Source organism: Aulonocara stuartgranti, assembly GCF_965226115.1.
Source record: "Aulonocara stuartgranti genome assembly, chromosome: 4".
Taxonomy (NCBI): Eukaryota; Metazoa; Chordata; class Actinopteri; order Cichliformes; family Cichlidae; genus Aulonocara; species Aulonocara stuartgranti.
Window position 1 is genome coordinate 36,733,266 of NC_138942.1, and position 18,856 is coordinate 36,752,121.

Below are 18,856 nucleotides of genomic sequence, written 5' to 3' on the forward strand. Positions count from 1 at the left end.
CCCTCTCTGCAGAGCAGCTACCATCACAGAGTCCAGAGGAGAGACACACCTCTGCCCTCGAGACGAAGGTTCAGAAGTGTGAAATGTAGAACATCCAGACTCAACAACTCCATCTTCCCCACTGCTATCAGACTCCTGAACAGCTGACCGACCTCAAACTGCAGTTTGCACATCAGGTCACTTTGCACACTAAGTTCATTTTGCACATTAAACTCCATGTACATCCATGTACATCGACATCTGCAGACCACACGTGTCTTCAGTTACTTATTTGTACTTATTTGCAGTTATTTATCTTTTTATTTTATTTTTTTAAGTTATTTTTTATCCTTATTTTATCTTTTTATTTATTCTTATCTTGTTCTTTTAACCATTATCTAACTTGGCATTGTGCACGGTGTGTTTAGATTCAGTTTAAATTCAGGGACACGGAGCCCCTGTTGATCCTCTACCTAATCACACGAGCCACGGTGTGAGAACGGGTGTGGGTCTCAATCAGCCAAGGTTTTGGGTGAACCCATTGTGAGATCTAGCCCCACCCCATCATGTGATTTCCTGTGATCAAATGTCCCAGGATGTAAGTGGGCGTTAAGACGTCCATGTCCCTCTTCAAGCAACTTAAAGAAGTCCAGACGCTTTTCTTTCCAAGCTCCTTCAACAACATCATTCATAGAACAACTTCCAGCTTCTTTTGCTCGGCTACAGTTTGGATGGATTTGCATTTAAAGATGCAACAAGACTAAAATGGTTAGGGTCAGGAGGTCAAAGGTCAGAGCTCCTGTGGGTCTGAGGGCGGCCTCACGCTGGAGAAGGATGAAGGAGTCTGACCTGAGCCAGTGTTTGACATGAACACATCAGCACTGCTGTCAGTGAGCCTAACGACAGCCGTTAGCATCATTTCAGTGTTTCAGTCATAAAAACACTTCCTGTCTCTGTGGTGGTTACAGTGACATCATGCAGTTTGTGCTTTGACCTCCAGAGGGCGACAAATCAGCACAGACAGAGAGCTCCATTCAAACTTTGCTGCCATCAGGAATAATTCTTCAAATATAATCATCAGTGTTTGAGCAGTTATGATATCAGGGACAATCTAGACATGTGTGACAATACTGAACATGTCACATGACACACCTCAAACATCATGTGATCCACTCTCAGTCTGCACTTTCATTCATGACTTCAACAGGTTGAAATGAGCTTTGAAGAAACATTCAGTGAAATAAATCTTTCATGGATTCATGTGAGCAGCAGATGAACTTTGTACCAACAACATCTTCAATAACAGAGTCTGAATGAAGCTCAGGTGTTGATGCTGCTCACTGATTGGACGCTTGCTTTCAGCTCTGCTCTCAGTCTTTACTGCACAGGTGAAGGTAGAAAGTGTGACTGGATCTATAGACTGGAAACAGAGAAACATGCTGAACATTTGAAGCTTTGCAGCAGAAATGTTCATGTTACAAATACAGCAGAGCTGATCTGGGATCAGTGTGTTCACACCTGCAGCTACAACAAGGTTTCATGTCTCCACACGTCAGCATGTGAACTTTACTCTGACTCAGTCTGAGCAGTCAGACGGCATATTTTTAAAGTTAACACATCAGCACACACAGAGCTGAGCCCCTCCCACCTGTGCTGAGTTTCAGGTGGAGTCCCGCCTCCTTCCAGGAAGCAGCTCACCTGTGTGTCCGTGTTTAGTGTCCAGGTGTGGAGTGGAGCTTGTTGTTGGTGTGTGAAGAAACTGTAAGTTTGCTTTGTTTCCTCCTTTAACAGTTTGTCTTTAGGAACTTTACTGTTTGTTCAGCTCGTGTTTGATTTCTTCACACAACAAACTGTGTGTGTTTGTATTTCCGGTCTCTCCATTAAAGTCAGTGTGTAATGTTTCCTGGCTAACATCAGCTGTGTGCAGCTTAGTTCAGCACAAATCTGCCGCTCCATAGTTCACGGTAACGGACTCACAGCTGGACCAACGAGGCCGAGTGTGTCCGCCACTCCGAGCTATGTTCGTGTTTGTGTACTTGTAGTTTGTACTTTGAGTTCACTCAGAGCCCACAGAGGACGCAGCGTACGTGATGACGTCACAGCCCTTTACCTCCTTTATTGTCACTGTGATTAATATTTACACACGAGACACCTGCAGAGCTCTGACGCTAAGCTAGCACACAGCATGCTAACACTAAGCTAACGCTAAGCTAACACTAAGCTAAAGCTAGGCTAGCCAAGAACCCAGAGTGAGGTTAAAGCTGAGTAAACACTGACCCCAGACCAGCACCGTGATAAAGTGAGCTGCTGCTGCTGAACTTGAACAGGTAACAAAGTGATGAGCAGTCAGGCTGCAGGTTTCTACCTGTTCATGTTTCTACAGTAGAATCACTTTGAAGTGTCTTTGTGCTGTTTCATCTTTGATTTGTGTTCATAAACACTCAGAGAAACATCACGTGACCTCATCAGGATCTGTGTTGGTGTGTGGGGCTGTACCTCAGCTTTATGTTGTTACATGCTCATTTGTTCATTTTAACATCAAAGTAATGTTATGAGGAGTAATGAAGTAACGTACTCCATTACTTTTAATCAAAGTGTTCTGTGTAATATGTGTAATAATGACTGTTTTGAGTAATGACCAACACTGATCACAACAAAGAGGAAATGCCTCCAACATGCACAAACATTTGAGCCACAACATGCAGTTAATGTGCACAAATGTCTTTGATATGCTGCTCAGTGATGGTGGTGACTGTCAGAGCAGAGCTACTGAGAATCAATAAGTAATATCAATGATGGGATCAGAATCACTAAATTCTTCTCATCCCTGTCAGTATCATACATGTGCTGTATAATGTGATAAATGTAGAGGTGCTGGCTGTTCTCTCACTCTGCTGTTTAGCTGTAAAGGACGCCTCCCTGCCTTTGTCTCATTCATGACCTTTAATAGTCTCTTCTAACATGCAGAGATCTGTATGATCTGTTTCATAGAGTCTAACCAGCCTGTACAGGTAACAACAACAGTCACTGCATCACTGACACACAAACGTCATCTCTGTCAATAACAACATTCATACATGGAATAAAAACACATCAGTGGATCATTGCTGGAGCTGATGTTTGTGCTCCTGGTGCAAAGGCTCTCAGTTTCCTCCTTGAAATAACATCAGTGGTGGGTCAGCGACATGCTTTCTTTCCCTCTCAGGTTTAAATATCTGGGACTCTCCACCGTTTGGTTTTAGAGCTGAAGAAGCTTCTCAGATGAAACGTCTTCCAGAAACTTAAAGACGTCTCTTTTCTCTCCAAGCTCCTTAGATCACATGACCTGGATGACTGAACCTACAGATATATTGACCTGGTTTCTAGGTCACATGACAGGTCAGAGGTCAGCGACTGTAACTCAGTTCCTCCTGTTAATGTGAACTCACTGAGTGTTTGTGGTTTACCTCTCAGACTGACTGAAGACGATGATGGAGGAAGAGGAGGACAGAGCAGAGTCTGCAGGGTCCAGCTGTCCGTCTGTGAGGAGTGACCGGTCCAAAGATTATAATCCAGCCTTCAGTGGTGAACCTGGAGCAACGAGGTCAGAGAGCTGAACTCACTGAGTAACAGAAATAATTCTGCACTGACATTATAATCAGTGTTGACTCTGGTTGATTGTCTGACTGTGTTTGTGAGCTGAGAGGAAATGAAAATGAGTTTGTAACAAAAATCAGTTTTGTCCAGTTTTCCTGTAAAAAGCTGAACTCTAATCTAAGAGGATGTTACTGACAGGAAACAGCTGCATTATCTGCAGTCTGTGTGATCACAGCTGCTTCAATCATGTTTGTGTCTGCAGAGGTCAGAGGTCACAGTCTGCAGGGTCCAGCTGTCCGTCTGTGAGGAGTGACTGGTCCAAACCTCTAAATCCTCCAGACTTCAGTGGTGAACCTGGAGCAACGAGGTCAGAGAGCTGTGATGACTCCTTTACATGTTTGTGTTTCCTGGATAAATATGACCTGAAACATCCTCAGATTGTTACAAAGATTCATTAAAAAGAAAACAATGAAAGAGAAAAGATCCAAATGTTCGACTTGGTCATTTGCTGTTTGAGGACAGTGATGCTCATATCTGTGGGGAAAGTGTGACCTGAGTGGGTTCATGTTTGTCTTTAAAGAACAGAGCTGCTCTGATTCTCTTTGTGTCTGATCTGTTAAACAGTCTGAGAGGTCACACAGAGACCCAGCAGCTAAAGCCTGGATCATACTGGCTGCTGTTACTCCATCAGGACAACACTGAACCACAGTGGTGTGGATGTAGTGGATAAATCCCACCATACTGATGCTCAGAGTTAACCACAGGGAACAAAACCAGATGTTACCTTCAGATTGTGACCTTTGGAGTGGACGATGCAGATTTCAATAGAGAATAAATGTTGTTGTTTTTCAGCTGTGAAGAAAGAATCTAATTTTCTGAACTTAAGAATTTATGATGCTGGAAACAACATGGAGACTATAACACAACATTTCCACTGTGTTCATAGAATGAATGTAAAACTGTCAGACATTCATTAAATATGCAAAATGTCTACAGAAGCATCAGAGGGTCAGACGTGAAGCACTCAGTGATTTTGATCAAATGACTCATCAGTTATTGATCTGTACTACACTGATCTACCACGTTAGTAAAGCTGGTGTTCTGGTGGTGGAGGGAGACTCGGATCATGTTCTGGTTTTGGAGCAGTGATCTGCTGATGGTTCAGTTTGATGAGCTTCTTCAAAATCATCCCTGACATCACCACTGAAAGGACGTCCATGAAAACAGACTGAAAATTACTGATATGTTCACAATCTGAGAGTTTAAAACTTGACAGACTTGATTCAGATGAAGTTATTTGAGCAGAAACTCCTGGATCTTTATCCTGTGTTGATCTAATCCTTCATGGTTCCTCCACAGAGTGGACCAGCAGAGCTCAGAGGGTCCCAGTGGTCAGTCTGCCCAGCAGCATCAAACACAGCTGGACTCCATATTTATGGTCTGTACATGTACAACAACTACTTTATTATTAATAATAATGCATTTATTTATAGGTCCCTTTCAGAACACCAAGGACTCTGTGGACTAAATGACCAAAAGAAAACAAACTTTGAAATCAGACGGTGCAAATGTGATCACAGGGAAACGTTTTAAACATCGAGGCTTTAAACAGAAACCAAAGTGAAACAGTTTGTAGTCGAGATCAGTGGGAATGAAGCTGAATAACTGTTTCTTCAATAACTTTGAGCTCTTAAAAAAAGAAAAACTAGCTGAAAGTCTGGCTGCTCTTATGAAAAGTACAGAGAAATTATGGGTCGCTCAACACTTGTGCACAATATAGGAGTTTAAATAAATCTAAAGAATAACTCAAAGTCCTACAATCATACTGATAAAGTCATCTACAGCTAACTATCCAAGTGGATTTGTTTAAGACAGCTCCATCTGCTGGTGGCCCTCTGCAGGTGCATGAAAGGGGCGTGTTTATATTGAAAGTAGTAGAGAAAGTAAACCCCACGGGAAGGAGGAGGACTCTCAGCAGCTTCCAGCTCATATTCAGACATTTGACTTCTCACTGAAAGCAGCAAGTTTGAGTGTCTGTACCTTAGTTAGAAGAGATAACATGGTCATAGTAATTAGAGTTGATTGAGCAATGCTGTCCTTGTAATGTAGTTTATGATTTTTATGGACAAGTCCAGTTTTTCTGTAGAGCCTCTCAAGTTGGTGACAGCAGCAGTGGAAGTTCACGTGTAAACCAGAGCAGCAAATCAGGTCCAAATGTGTTGTTCACAGTGAGTGGGATCATCATTGGCTGCTATGTTAACCTCCTGTAGCAGGATGTCTTTGGTCAGAGAATGGATAGATCACTAAGTCATTGTTGAGTTTAGGGAGACAGTAGACAGTTGGAGGAGGTTCAGCCAGTTGACACACAGTAGATAAAATAACTGAAGGCAGGAGCAGACACCTGTATGACTTTCCACCTCTCACATAGATTATTGTCCCTGGGCAGCGCCACAGGGCTGGTAGATGTAAACAAAGCTGGAGGAGAGGATTTATTCATCTGAGAAAAGTCACAGAGTTGTGTCTTGATGCTCAATCATCCAGGTACGTAAATCCCAAAAAGCTTGATTCTGTTCATCTGGATGTTTTCAGTGGGAGAAACGTTTCATCATCATCAGGTGACTTCTTCAGTCTCAGCTGACTGCAGGTTTCAATCTCATAAACAGGACATTTGTATGACTGAAACCAGCCCACTGAAGGAACAATGGGCTGGGAGGTCAGTTCATTGATCATTGGTACGCATATTGTCAGGACCATTGATCAATGGTTGTTGATCAATGGTCATGAGTCCAGTTCACAGAGAGCTGGGGAATGGCTGCAATCACAGCATGTAAGATGGTGACAAATGTACCCTTAGGCCCCTCCTCCATTCAGAGATGGTCTTTCCTTTTCACATAAATGGCCTCCTTGACTCCGCCCTCAAACCAGCGTTCACATTTACTCAGGACCTTCTTGATGTGAAGTTCTTCTGCTTCGCTGGCTGCTGTGTCTGTGGGGATGGTGTTTGTTCTGTGTTGTAGCGTCCTGATGACGCCCAGTTTGTGCCCCAGTGGATGATGAGAGTCAAACCTTAAATACTGATCTGTATGTGTAAACAGAGTGAACCTTTAAGACCAGTTGTCTGTACGATCAACTCAGTCACCTGAAACATCTCCAAGTTTCTGGCTTTGATCATCAACCTGTTGGTAGTTCAGCTCTGAACACCAGTGAAATGTTTCTCCCACTGAAATCGCTGCATTCATATGAACAGAATCAACGTTTTGGGATCGTGGAGTTGTGGACAAAGTCTCAGTTAATCAGATAAAGTCAAACCTATAATTGGTAAAGAGTTCGCGGATGATATGCCCCTTGATGGTAAAGAAGTGGATGTTGTGTGGACTAAAGTTCAGAGTGGTGGGTCATTCATAAATATTCTGTTCCAGCTGCTGGAGGACAACATCATCACGTTTGTGAAGAGCGAGCTGAAGAAGATCCAGAAGGCTCTGAATCCAAATAAGCCCCAGTGCTTGGAGTTTCAGAGGGAGGATGATGAGCAGAGGAGAAACAGCAGAGAGGCATTTGTGAAGATCACAGTGGACTTCCTGAGGAGAATGAAGCAGGAGGAGCTGGCTGACCGTCTGCAGAGACGTAAGAGGATTTATCTAAAGATTTAAGCTGCTGGATAAATGAGACTTGTGACACCAGTGTGTTCAGTCATTTCTCAGTGGGTCAGAAATTGTCATCAGCATTTTGTAAAATATGATTGTTAAAGTTGTATTTTTATTATTATTATTCAGAACTTCAAGCTGCAGTTTGTCATCGTAACCTTAAATCCACCCTGAAGAAGAAGTTCCAGTGTGTGTTTGAGGGCATCGCTAAAGCAGGAAACCCAACCCTCCTGAATCAGATCTACACAGAGCTCTACATCACAGAGGGAGGGACTGCAGAGGTCAATGATGAACATGAGGTCAGACAGATTGAAACAGCATCCAGGAAACCAGACAGACCAGAAACAACCATCAGACAAGAAGACATCTTTAAAGCCTCACCTGGAAGAGATGAACCAATCAGAACAGTGCTGACAAAGGGAGTGGCTGGCATTGGGAAAACAGTCTTAACACAGAAACACAGCCTGGACTGGGCTGAAGACAAAGCCAACCAGGACATCCAGTTCATATTTCCATTCACTTTCAGAGAGCTGAATGTGCTGAAAGAGGAAAAGTTCAGCTTGGTGGGACTTGTTCATCACTTCTTTACTGAAACCAAAGAAGCAGGAATCTGCAGCTTTGAAGACTTCCAGGTTGTGTTCATCTTTGATGGTCTGGATGAGTGTCGACTTCCTCTGGACTTCCACAAAACTACAATCCTAACTGACCCTAGAAAGTCCACCTCAGTGGATGTGCTGCTGATAAACCTCATCAGGGGGAAACTGCTTCCCTCTGCTCGCCTCTGGATAACCACACGACCTGCAGCAGCCAATCAGATCCCTCCTGACTGTGTTGGCATGGTGACAGAGGTCAGAGGGTTCACTGACCCACAGAAGGAGGAGTACTTCAGGAAGAGATTCAGAGATAAGAAGCAGGCCAGCAGGATCATCTCCCACATCAAGACATCACGAAGCCTCCACATCATGTGTCACATCCCAGTCTTCTGCTGGATCACTGCTACAGTTCTGGAGGATGTGCTGGAAACCAGAGAGGGAGGACAGCTGCCCAACACCCTGACTGAGATGTACATCCACTTCCTGGTGGTTCAGGCCAAAGTGAAGAAGGTCAAGTATGATGGAGGAGCTGAGACAGATCCACACTGGAGTCCAGAGAGCAGGAAGATGATGGAGTCTCTGGGAAAACTGGCTTTTGATCAGCTGCAGAAAGGAAACCTGATCTTCTATGAATCAGACCTGACAGAGTGTGGCATCAATATCAGAGCAGCCTCAGTGTACTCAGGAGTGTTCACACAGATCTTTAAAGAGGAGAGAGGACTGTACCAGGACAAGGTGTTCTGCTTCATCCATCTGAGTGTTCAGGAGTTTCTGGCTGCTCTTCATGTCCATCTGACCTTCAGCAACTCTGGAAAAAATCTTCTTGAACAGAAACAAATAACCTCCAAGAGTTTTAGCTTTTTAAACCAAAAAGAATCTCTTCACCAGAGTGCTGTGAACAAGGCCTTACAGAGTCCAAATGGACACCTGGACTTGTTCCTCCGCTTCCTCCTGGGTCTTTCACTGCAGACCAATCAGACTCTCCTACGAGGTCTGATGACACAAACAGGAAGTAGCTCACAGACCAATCAGGAAACAGTCCAGTACATCAAGAAGAAGCTCAGTGAGAATCTGTCTGCAGAGAAAAGCATCAATCTGATCCACTGTCTGAATGAACTGAATGATCGTTCTCTAGTGGAGGAGATCCAACAATACAGGACTTCAGGAAGTCTCTCCACAGGTAAACTGTCTCCTGCTCAGTGCTCAGCTCTGACCTTCATGTTACTGTCATCAGAAGAAGATCTGGATGAGTTTGACTTTAAGAAATATTCTGCTTCAGAGGAGGCTCTTCTGAGAATGCTGCCAGTGGTCAAAGCCTCCAATAAAGCTCTGTGAGTAAACATGAACTCATTGCTTAAAATCTTATAATCGATAAAAATCTTAAAACCATGGGAAATAAATCAGAAATGCTGAGTTCAAAGAACAGTTAAAAAACATAAAAATAGTGAATTAAATGATTATCATTCACTCAGTAAATATTTTTTCAGTCCAGCAGGCCGTGTCAGTATTTCTGACACATTTTTGTCTATATCTCTTATCAAAGGACAATCCAGACCCAGCCTATAAGAACATGAGCTCTGATGCTTCAGCCCCTCTGACAGGTTTATTATCCTCAGCTTGTTCATTTGTCTCCAACTCCAGGAGTTTGGTTGTTTTATTCTAAAGCACAAACTTCACCTGCCAGACTTCACCTACATCTTTTTCTGATGTTCATAATTTAAGTTCAAGTTTGTATCTCACTTTCAGTGCACACCCTCCCTTTTTAAATATAAATCTCTGCTGTGCTGTCATGTTTTCATCCTGTATGGAGGGAGAAACTCGGTCTTCATTACTGAAATTGCCTCTAAGGTCGTGTTTCTTGTCAGTAACCATATGTAACTGTAAGGCTTCCATAACCAGTGTTATCACAGAATTACAGTGGGTTCACTCTGGGTCCTCTACAGTTTCCTCCCACTGTCCACAGACATGCAGTTAGGTTACCTGGTGATCTAAACTTCATGCAGGTGTGAGTGAGAGTGGTTGTCTGTCCCTCTGTGGGCTTAGTGGAAGAGACTGGATGGATCTCTGCTTTGTCTTTGATATATGCTGACAGCAAACATTCTCCATGAAGTCTGCATTTCAGCTCATCTCCTTTATACACACCTTTAACAGGAAGAGTTTTATACAGCTAGTGTTTAAAATCCAGTGTTATTCACAATACACAGGTAATGAGCATGATTATTGAATTACTAAAATTTTCTAAAATAATTGTTTTAGTTAATATTGTATGACAGTGTACACAGAATTATTAGCTCAGTAGGCAGAGTGGTCGCCCCATGATCATAAGGTCAGGGGTCGAATCCACCGAATAGTTACCTTGTGGTACCCCTGAGCAAGGTACCATCAAGGTACCAATCATGTGCACTGGACTGGTAGCACTCATAGTCTCATAGGTTTAAATAAATTTTTTAAAAAAAGGGTTCAACATATAAACAAATTTAATTTGATCACATATATTGTTTGTTTTTTTTTGTTGTGGTTTTTTCCCTTTCTCTCTCAGACTGAGCAGCTGTAACGTCTCAGAGGAAGGCTGTGAAAATTTGTTGTCAGTGGTCAGCTCCCAGTCCTGTAGTCTGAGAGAGCTGGACCTGAGTACCAACAGCCTGAAGGCTTCAGCAGTAAAGCTTCTGTCTGCTGCAGTGGAGAGTCCACATGCCAAACTGAATGTTCTGAGGTCAGATCAATTTGTATTATGTTTAGTTCTGTTTGTTTATGTGTTTGATGTTTGTTTTTGTTTATATCTTTATCCAGTTATCCTTGTTTCATAGCATTTTTATTTTATTTCAAAGTTAAACGGAAGTTTTACTAACCTGCTCAGCACAAGACAATAAGCTATTGCACCCTGATTACACTTTAACAACAATCTTTATTCATGTTTTTATCTTCAGACTTAACATCTGTGAACTCTCAGAGGAAAACTGTGAAGCTCTGTCCTCAGTTCTCAGCTCACAGTCCTCTAGTCTGACAGAGCTGGACCTGAGTATCAGAAAGCTGCAGGATTCAGGAGTGAAGCTTCTGTCTGCTGGACTACAACGTTTAAACTGTAAACTGAATACTCTGAGGTCAGATCAGAAAACATTTAGTTTTTAGAATTATTAATTAAAGTTCATACATATGATGTTGTATCTTAGTATCTTTATGTTTTCTTTAAAAATAGAAAGTCAACATTTAATGTTGTGAAATGTATTAACAAACTCTACATGAGTACTTGTTTTATAGATTGTCTTTTATTTTTCAGACTGAGTGGCTGTAACCTGTCAGAGAGAAGCTGTGAAGCTCTGTCCTCAGTCCTCAGCTCCCAGTCCTCCAGTCTGAGAGAGCTGGACCTGAGTAACTCTGACCTGCAGGATTCAGGAGTGAAGCTTCTGTCCGCTGGACTAAAGAGTTCACAGTGTGCAGTGGAAACTCTCAGGTCAGGATTCAAACTTTTCCACAGATGATCATTTGAAATGTGATTTATATTATTGTATAAACAGGTAACTTTTACAGCTGTCAAGTGAACTTTTATTCACATTTGAGTGGATAATTGGACTCTGAATTACTAAAAGTTGTTATAGTCATGTCTTTGTTTATTTAAAAAAATACTTCATGTACTGCCTAATTTAAAGATTTAGGCTCCTTTGGGCCCATAATATATATATTTGATTTCTTTGTGAATGAAATTAGGAGGATATTGGCGACTGCTGATTGGCTCGCTGTTTGTTTTTTATTCACAGTACTTAATTTTAAAGGCTGATTTCTCAAAATGAGATGTTTATCTTTTCTTCTACAACACTTGGAGCCACCAAATCTTCTTGCTTGATTTATTCATTACAGTTTGATTTAAAGAATATTAGACTCGTAACATAATAAATATATTTATTTCACTTCTTCTTGAGAGAAAGAAAGGGATGACTGGGTGAGCTCCAGTGGTTCATCCCAGCAGAGAGAGCGGCACACTGGGCTGCAAATGATCACAGTAGTAATGGCCATAGTTTGATAAAACAGGCAGTCTTACCCTGTAGATAATACAGGGTTCTGGTGCCGATGTGGGGGAGGGGAGTCGCCCGGTACTAACTACATACTACTAACTACCTCATCCAGATGTCTTCCCTACTAAACCTGATAAGAAGTAACTGCAGTAGCCTTATAGGTCAAATCAGTTTCACCTGTTAAAGTTAGCTCCACTATTAATTAGGGGTGGGGGAAAAAATCGATACTGTGTAGTATCGTGATATTTTGTTTGCTAATAATGTATCGATACAGGGACAGCAGAAATCGATATTTTGTTACAAACAATTTTTTCTCTGAAGTCAACATGCTCTGGAGTCAGAGCATGTTGACTTCAGAGCATGTTGATCCTTTTTCTGAGCAACAATCCTGACATTCCTTCACTGTCCAAATGTGTTTAACTTTTTTTTTGGCAGCAATAAACATGACAGTTTACTTATTTTAATTTAAGACATGTTTAATTTTAATTAAGTTTGAAACTTTTTTATTTAATGTAAAATTATATATTTTTTTAAATTTACTTTCAAATTCTTCAGTTGCTGAAGGGGCTGCATAGTTTTCATAAATTGCATAGTTCAGAATAGCTATAATTGTACCAGATGGTTGCATTCAGTTAAGTTGGACTAGACTGTAATACAAACCGTTCAGTTTGTCAACAATAAAACTGACTGAAATGAGAGAAAGACTGAGTGTGAGACTTTGATATTAGATAAAATGAATATTGATAAAGTTTACCTTTATGTGCAGAATTTAAATATCGCAAAATATTTTAAAAAATCGCAATAATATCGTATCGTGCGTTAAGTATTGTGATAATATCGTATCGCGAGTTGTATGGTGATTCCCACCTCTACTATTAATGGTGTCACTTGTTATTTCTGGGATGAGTTTAGTAGCCTGAACAGCTGCTTAAAGGAAAGTAATTAAATAATAAAAATAACCTAAGTCCGGGGGAACCTGCAAGAGCTGTTTGCACAAAGAATAATGCTCAGACTTTGAGGTTTTATCGTTTTACACAAGGTTTAAAAATGAATGTCCACAATTGAATTGCAGAAATTGTTATTGAGCTAATACTGATGTAGTTGTTATCTTTGGTAAGGAGAGGTTGGAGGAAGGATGAGCACAGTCAGGCCTAAAGATGCTCTTAATAATAATAATGGATTGCATTTATATAGCGCTTTTCGAGACCCTCAAAGACCCTTTACAATCCCACTACAGGGAGTGCAGAATTATTAGGCAAGTTGTATTTTTGAGGAATAATTTTATTATTGAACAACAACCATGTTCTCAATGAACCCAAAAAACTCATTAATATCAAAGCTGAATGTTTTTGGAAGTAGTTTTTAGTTTGTTTGTAGTTTGAGCTATTTTAGGGGGATATCTGTGTGTGCAGGTGACTATTACTGTGCAGAATTATTAGGCAACTTAACAAAAAACAAATATATACCCATTTCAATTATTTATTTTTACCAGTGACACCAATATAACATCTCCACATTCACAAATATACATTTCTGACATTCAAAAACAAAACAAAAACAAATCAGCGACCAATATAGCCACCTTTCTTTGCAAGGACACTCAAAAGCCTGCCATCCATGGATTCTGTCAGTGTTTTGATCTGTTCACCATCAACATTGCGTGCAGCAGCAACCACAGCCTCCCAGACACTGTTCAGAGAGGTGTACTGTTTTCCCTCCTTGTAAATCTCACATTTGATGATGGACCACAGGTTCTCAATGGGGTTCAGATCAGGTGAACAAGGAGGCCATGTCATTAGTTTTTCTTCTTTTATACCCTTTCTTGCCAGCCACGCTGTGGAGTACTTGGACACGTGTGATGGAGCATTGTCCTGCATGAGAATCATGTTTTTCTTGAAGGATGCAGACTTCTTCCTGTACCACTGCTTGAAGAAGGTGTCTTCCAGAAACTGGCAGTAGGACTGGGAGTTGAGCTTGACTCCATCCTCAACCCGAAAAGGCCCCACAAGCTCATCTTTGATGATACCAGCCCAAACCAGTACTCCACCTCCACCTTGCTGGCGTCTGAGTGGGACTGGAGCTCTCTGCCCTTTACCAATCCAGCCACGGGCCCATCCATCTGGCCCATCAAGACTCACTCTCATTTCATCAGTCCATAAAACCTTAGAAAAACCAGTCTTGAGATATTTCTTGGCCCAGTCTTGACGTTTCAGCTTGTGTGTCTTGTTCAGTGGTGGTCGTCTTTCAGCCTTTCTTACCTTGGCCATGTCTCTGAGTATTGCACACCTTGTGCTTTTGGGCACTCCAGTGATGTTGCAGCTCTGAAATATGGCCAAACTGGTGGCAAGTGGCATCTTGGCAGCTGCACGCTTGACTTTTCTCAGTTCATGGGCAGTTATTTGGCGCCTTGGTTTTTCCACACGCTTCTTGCGACCCTGTTGACTATTTTGAATGAAACGCTTGATTGTTCGATGATCACGCTTCAGAAGCTTTGCAATTTTGAGACTGCTGCATCCCTCTGCAAGATATCTCACTATTTTTGACTTTTCTGAGCCTGTCAAGTCCTTCTTTTGACCCATTTTGCCAAAGGAAAGGACGTTGCCTAATAATTATGCACACCTGATATAGGGTGTTGATGTCATTAGACCACACCCCTTCTCATTACAGAGATGCACATCACCTAATATGCTTAATTGGTAGTAGGCTTTCGAGCCTATACAGCTTGGAGTAAGACAACATGCATGAAGAGGATGATGTGGACAAAATACTCATTTGCCTAATAATTCTGCACTCCCTGTATTCATTCACTCTCACATTCACACACTGGTGGAGGTAAGCTACAGTTGTAGTGGTAGGTTAGGTTTTGCCCAAGGACAAAATGACCAAGACAGAGAGAGCTGGCTCATCAGACAGACAAGCTCATCTTGTAACCTACTGGTTCGCTGGTCAGCACACCAGCTGACTAGCGAACCGGCTAACTAGCACACCGGCTAAATAGCAAATCAGCTAACTAGCAGACCAGCTAACGGCAGCCACAAGCTGAAGGACGATTAAATGTAGTGGAGATATCAGAGATGACACTGGTGTGTCCGATTCACTCTTTAGCACTCTGGTCACTCCGGTGTGTCAGCCAGAACACCACTGAAGGCCAAATGATCCCAGCGTGTGGAATAAGGAGCTTAAGGTTTGGTTTGAGACACTTTATTCTTTCACTGATTGATTCTTGCGGCTGTGATCACGTGTGTGGTTTCTTACAAAAAGGAAGTACACAATACAAATACATGACAAATAAGATGAATAGATAAGTTACATATCCAGTTATATGTACGTACATCAGTATAGCTAATATAGCCATATATAAGGACAAAGATCACAGTACTATAATGCAGTAATGTTAAACACAAAGGTGTATATCTACATAAATCTGTCCTATCAGTGATCAGGGTACTGTAGTATACTTCCACTACATAAACTATAGAAACTAAACGACATTAGTGTGACTTTAAGTTACCATCAGTACAGACGAACTGATGGTAGTTGTACAAAATAAAGGCTTTGCAATTATTGTGAAGGGCTTCCGGTTAAACTAAGATCAGCTGATTACCTCATAACAAATTGTTTGCTATAGAACGCAGCTCCCACTCTTCATTAATATCATGTACTGTAACTCCCAAGTAACCATGGTTACCCAGCCACGCCCAGTAGTCTCCAGAGAGACCAACAGCTGGTGCACGTTGTAACGCCGTGGCTTTCATAGTCTCTCCTTTTTCTACAGCTCATGTGTTCTTCTTGTGATGGTGCGTCTTGAGGGAGGCTCATACATGCGGTCATTTGTTGATCCTAAGAACGTTCCTCAGACCGACTTCTTCAACAACACTAATTGGCCTGAAGTTTGTAGCTACTCACTTCACTGTGGCGTCTGTTAGCTTGTCTTTCTTTGGTTTATCTTGACTCCTCCCACTAGCTGAATCTACGTAGTCTGCCCAAGCCTCCCACCTCTGTTTGTTTGGGTGGTTTGTTTGCTGCCATCAACAGCGTGTAATGCATTTAAATGATACTTCAGACTTGAAGTACTGCGACAATAAAAAACTCAACTTTGCTTAAAAATAACTTTAGTTGTATCAACACTGCCCTCTGGAATAATTAGACTTTGGTGACAAACTGATGTGATCTCCATGTTTCCTTTGTTGGACTGTGGGCGAGTGTCAGAACTGAATGTACTGAGTAACATGTGGAGTTTAAATATGTGTCAGTTCCAGTTTTAGAGCTCTAAAGTGCAGCTATCATGTTAGGAATATGTTAGGAATAGACAGGAACACTGAGCACACTGAGGTCAAATCTTTATTTATCCAGTTCATCTGTAGGCTGAGCTCAGTCCATCCATTTAGTGAAATGATGTTTAAAGGTCTCCTTGTTCTGTGAGCGTGCACAGATCCTGAAGCAGAAAGCCTGGGTTAACAGAGAAATGATCATCACTGTGATGATGCTCACCATCTCTGACTGGGATTTGAGGTTTTGTCAAAGCAGCAAAGAAAGCCTGGCTATGTTGGACTGGGTGTGGAAGCAGCTCCCAGTTTGAGTTCAGGAGACAGACACCCTCTCTACTTTGACGATCAGCTTCAAACTTTCCTTTTTGATAAAACTTATAGTTAGAGCTGGATCAGGTGACCCTGAACCATCACTTAGTTATGCTGCTATAGAGATGGATAACAGATGGATTGTTGTTTTGTGTGTCTGCAGTCTGTCAGGCTGTCTGATCACAGAGGAAGGCTGTACTTCTCTGGCCTCAGCTCTGACCTCCAACCCCTCCCATCTGAGAGAGCTGGACCTGAGCTACAATCATCCAGGTGACTCAGGAATGAAGCTTCTGTCGGCTGGACTGAAGGATCCAGGCTGGAGACTGGACACTCTCAGGTATGGAGAGAATGTCTGATATAGGAGGAAGAGCTGGAATCATTTCCTGTGTCTTTCACTCACTTCCTGTTTGTTTCCTGCAGATGAGACATGAACAATCACACATGCAGGAATATTTTCAGGGACAGACACACTAGTCTAGCTGGATAGTACATGGATATTTATGTAGGGGGTCTTCAAGGAGTCTGTTTGCAGGAACATTAATGATAACTGATAAGTCATGTTGAGAGTTTCATTAAAAGTAGACTTACAGTTAGGTAATATTTGGACAGAGACAACATTTTGTAACTTTAGATACAAGTATCAGCCATGTGTGTGTTTCCCATGCTGTATGTCCACAGTCACAGTGACAGTCAGTGACACTGACAGAAGGATGAAACAAGGCTGTGAATCATTTCAGTCTGTGTGTGTGACAAAGAGGCAGACAGGAGCAGCTAACATTTGGAAATGGAAGCTTACTGGAAACACTACATTCACGGCTGAATTCACAATAGATTTGTTCTCAAGTGCACATTTAGCAGCTAATGCTAATACTCTTTTCCCTTTGCTTTCTACAGCAGCTATTGCTAAGTAGGCCACTTTGCTCCGCTAAGGATTTGTGTGACCATGATGGAGACTCTGATAAGCTAATGCTGCTAAGCTAATGCTGTTTATGGGCCCTGTTAGAATCAATATTTCATTCTCATTCTGTTGTTTGAGAACAATATTAACGTTTCACATCATTATAACACAAGAGAAAAGGGTATTGGCATTAGCTACTAGTGCTTATTCACCTCAAATTACCTTTAGCTGCTAATGGCAGCCTACTTAGCATTAACTCCTCACTAATATAATGCTAATTCGCATCAAATTAGCATTAGCTGCTCAAGTTGTTATAAGGAAAAAGAGAAAACGGTATTAGTATTAGCTGCTAATAATTATTCACCCCTAATTAGAGTTAGCCCCTAATGGCAGTCTACTTAGCATTAACTCCTGACATTGTTATAATGCAGGGGAAAAGAGTTACCATTATCGGTGTTTCTCGATAGCTCTTTCTCGTTTGAGAAACAAATGAATTCTGTTATTAAAACCAGCTGTAAGGTTTATATTGTTGATTGTCATTTATGCTTAGAAATATTTACTCATATATGCTTAATTTTATAATCGATTGCATAATGATAGAGGTTTGATCCTGAGTAGTCTGTAAAGACTCTGTGTGCCTTCCAGAGTGCTCTGGCATGCACACACCACTTGGGGCCATGAGAGAGGTCGTACCCTCTCTTACTGATTTATGGTGTAGGACAGGGGTCTCAAACTCAATTTAGCTGGGGGCCGCTGCAGGCAGAGTCTGGGTGAGGCTGGGCCGCATTAGGTTTTCCACAGGAAAGGCATGGTTAAAAAATTCCAATCTTCTCAAATCTCTTTATTTTTATTTTTTAACACAAAATATGAAAAATGAATAAACAAATTAAGAATTAATAAGAAAATAAATCAATCTGTAATACATAAATAAAACAATAATAAGATATTTTTAGTCAGTGAACTTGTGTGTATCTTTCAGTCTTCTATATCTGCTGTATTTAGATTGAAATGTCTGTATTAACAGTTCTATAACCTTCTTCTGAACATGAATGGAACACTGTAGAAAATGAACTGTTCTTCTGAACATGGCTTCTCTTGCCTACTCCTTGCTGCTAGAGACCTGGCAGCGTTTCCTCTCGCATAGCCGAGCCAGATTTGGCCTGAGGGAGGAAGCAGTTGCGGCCCTCAGTATGTCTTGAAGATGATCATCCGTAAGTCTGGACCTGTACTTGGACTTATTGAAGTTCAAAGTGGAGAAGAGCTTTTGGCACAAGTATGTGCTACCAAAAAGGCACATGGTCCACTTGAACATTCGGGAAAGCCGAGGGAAACTAGGGCTCAAGTCTCTCAAAAATTGTCCAAGCTTGTCTGCTTTTCCACTCACCTCCCTGAACTTTGCTTTGAGTTCAGAGTTGCACTGCAGCTCAATGAGCTCCATTTGAAGCACAGAAGGGGCATCTTGCACATCAAAGGAGAAGGGGTCTGCAAAAATGTGAAAGGTGGCTCTGTGTGTCTTGAAGTCAGCAAATCTGTGATCAAATTCCTCCTGTAGCCTCAAAATGACATCAACATACTCGTC

The 18,856-nt window shown here is 41.6% G+C and overlaps 2 protein-coding genes across 2 annotated transcripts in view; both read left to right on the forward strand.

Moving 5' to 3' along the window:
- The first annotated feature begins 1,656 nt into the window (after nucleotides 1-1,656).
- The window catches only part of LOC309704947 (protein NLRC3-like), a 146,302-nt gene continuing 129,102 nt past the window's right edge, over nucleotides 1,657-18,856 (forward strand). The window contains exons 1-2 of the mRNA XM_082530467.1: nucleotides 1,657-1,740; nucleotides 3,433-3,562. Coding sequence (XP_082386593.1) covers nucleotides 3,447-3,562 — 116 coding nt within the window. The 5' untranslated portion in view covers nucleotides 1,657-1,740; nucleotides 3,433-3,446. The remainder of the gene's footprint in view (nucleotides 1,741-3,432; nucleotides 3,563-18,856) is intronic.
- LOC309705608 (uncharacterized protein) lies at nucleotides 10,282-17,222 on the forward strand (the record flags this gene model as incomplete). The annotated part of the gene is made up of 4 exons (XM_082531520.1): nucleotides 10,282-10,505; nucleotides 10,720-10,893; nucleotides 11,070-11,243; nucleotides 16,543-17,222. Coding segments are annotated over 4 exons (765 nt in total), but the record flags the coding sequence as incomplete, so codon positions are not given.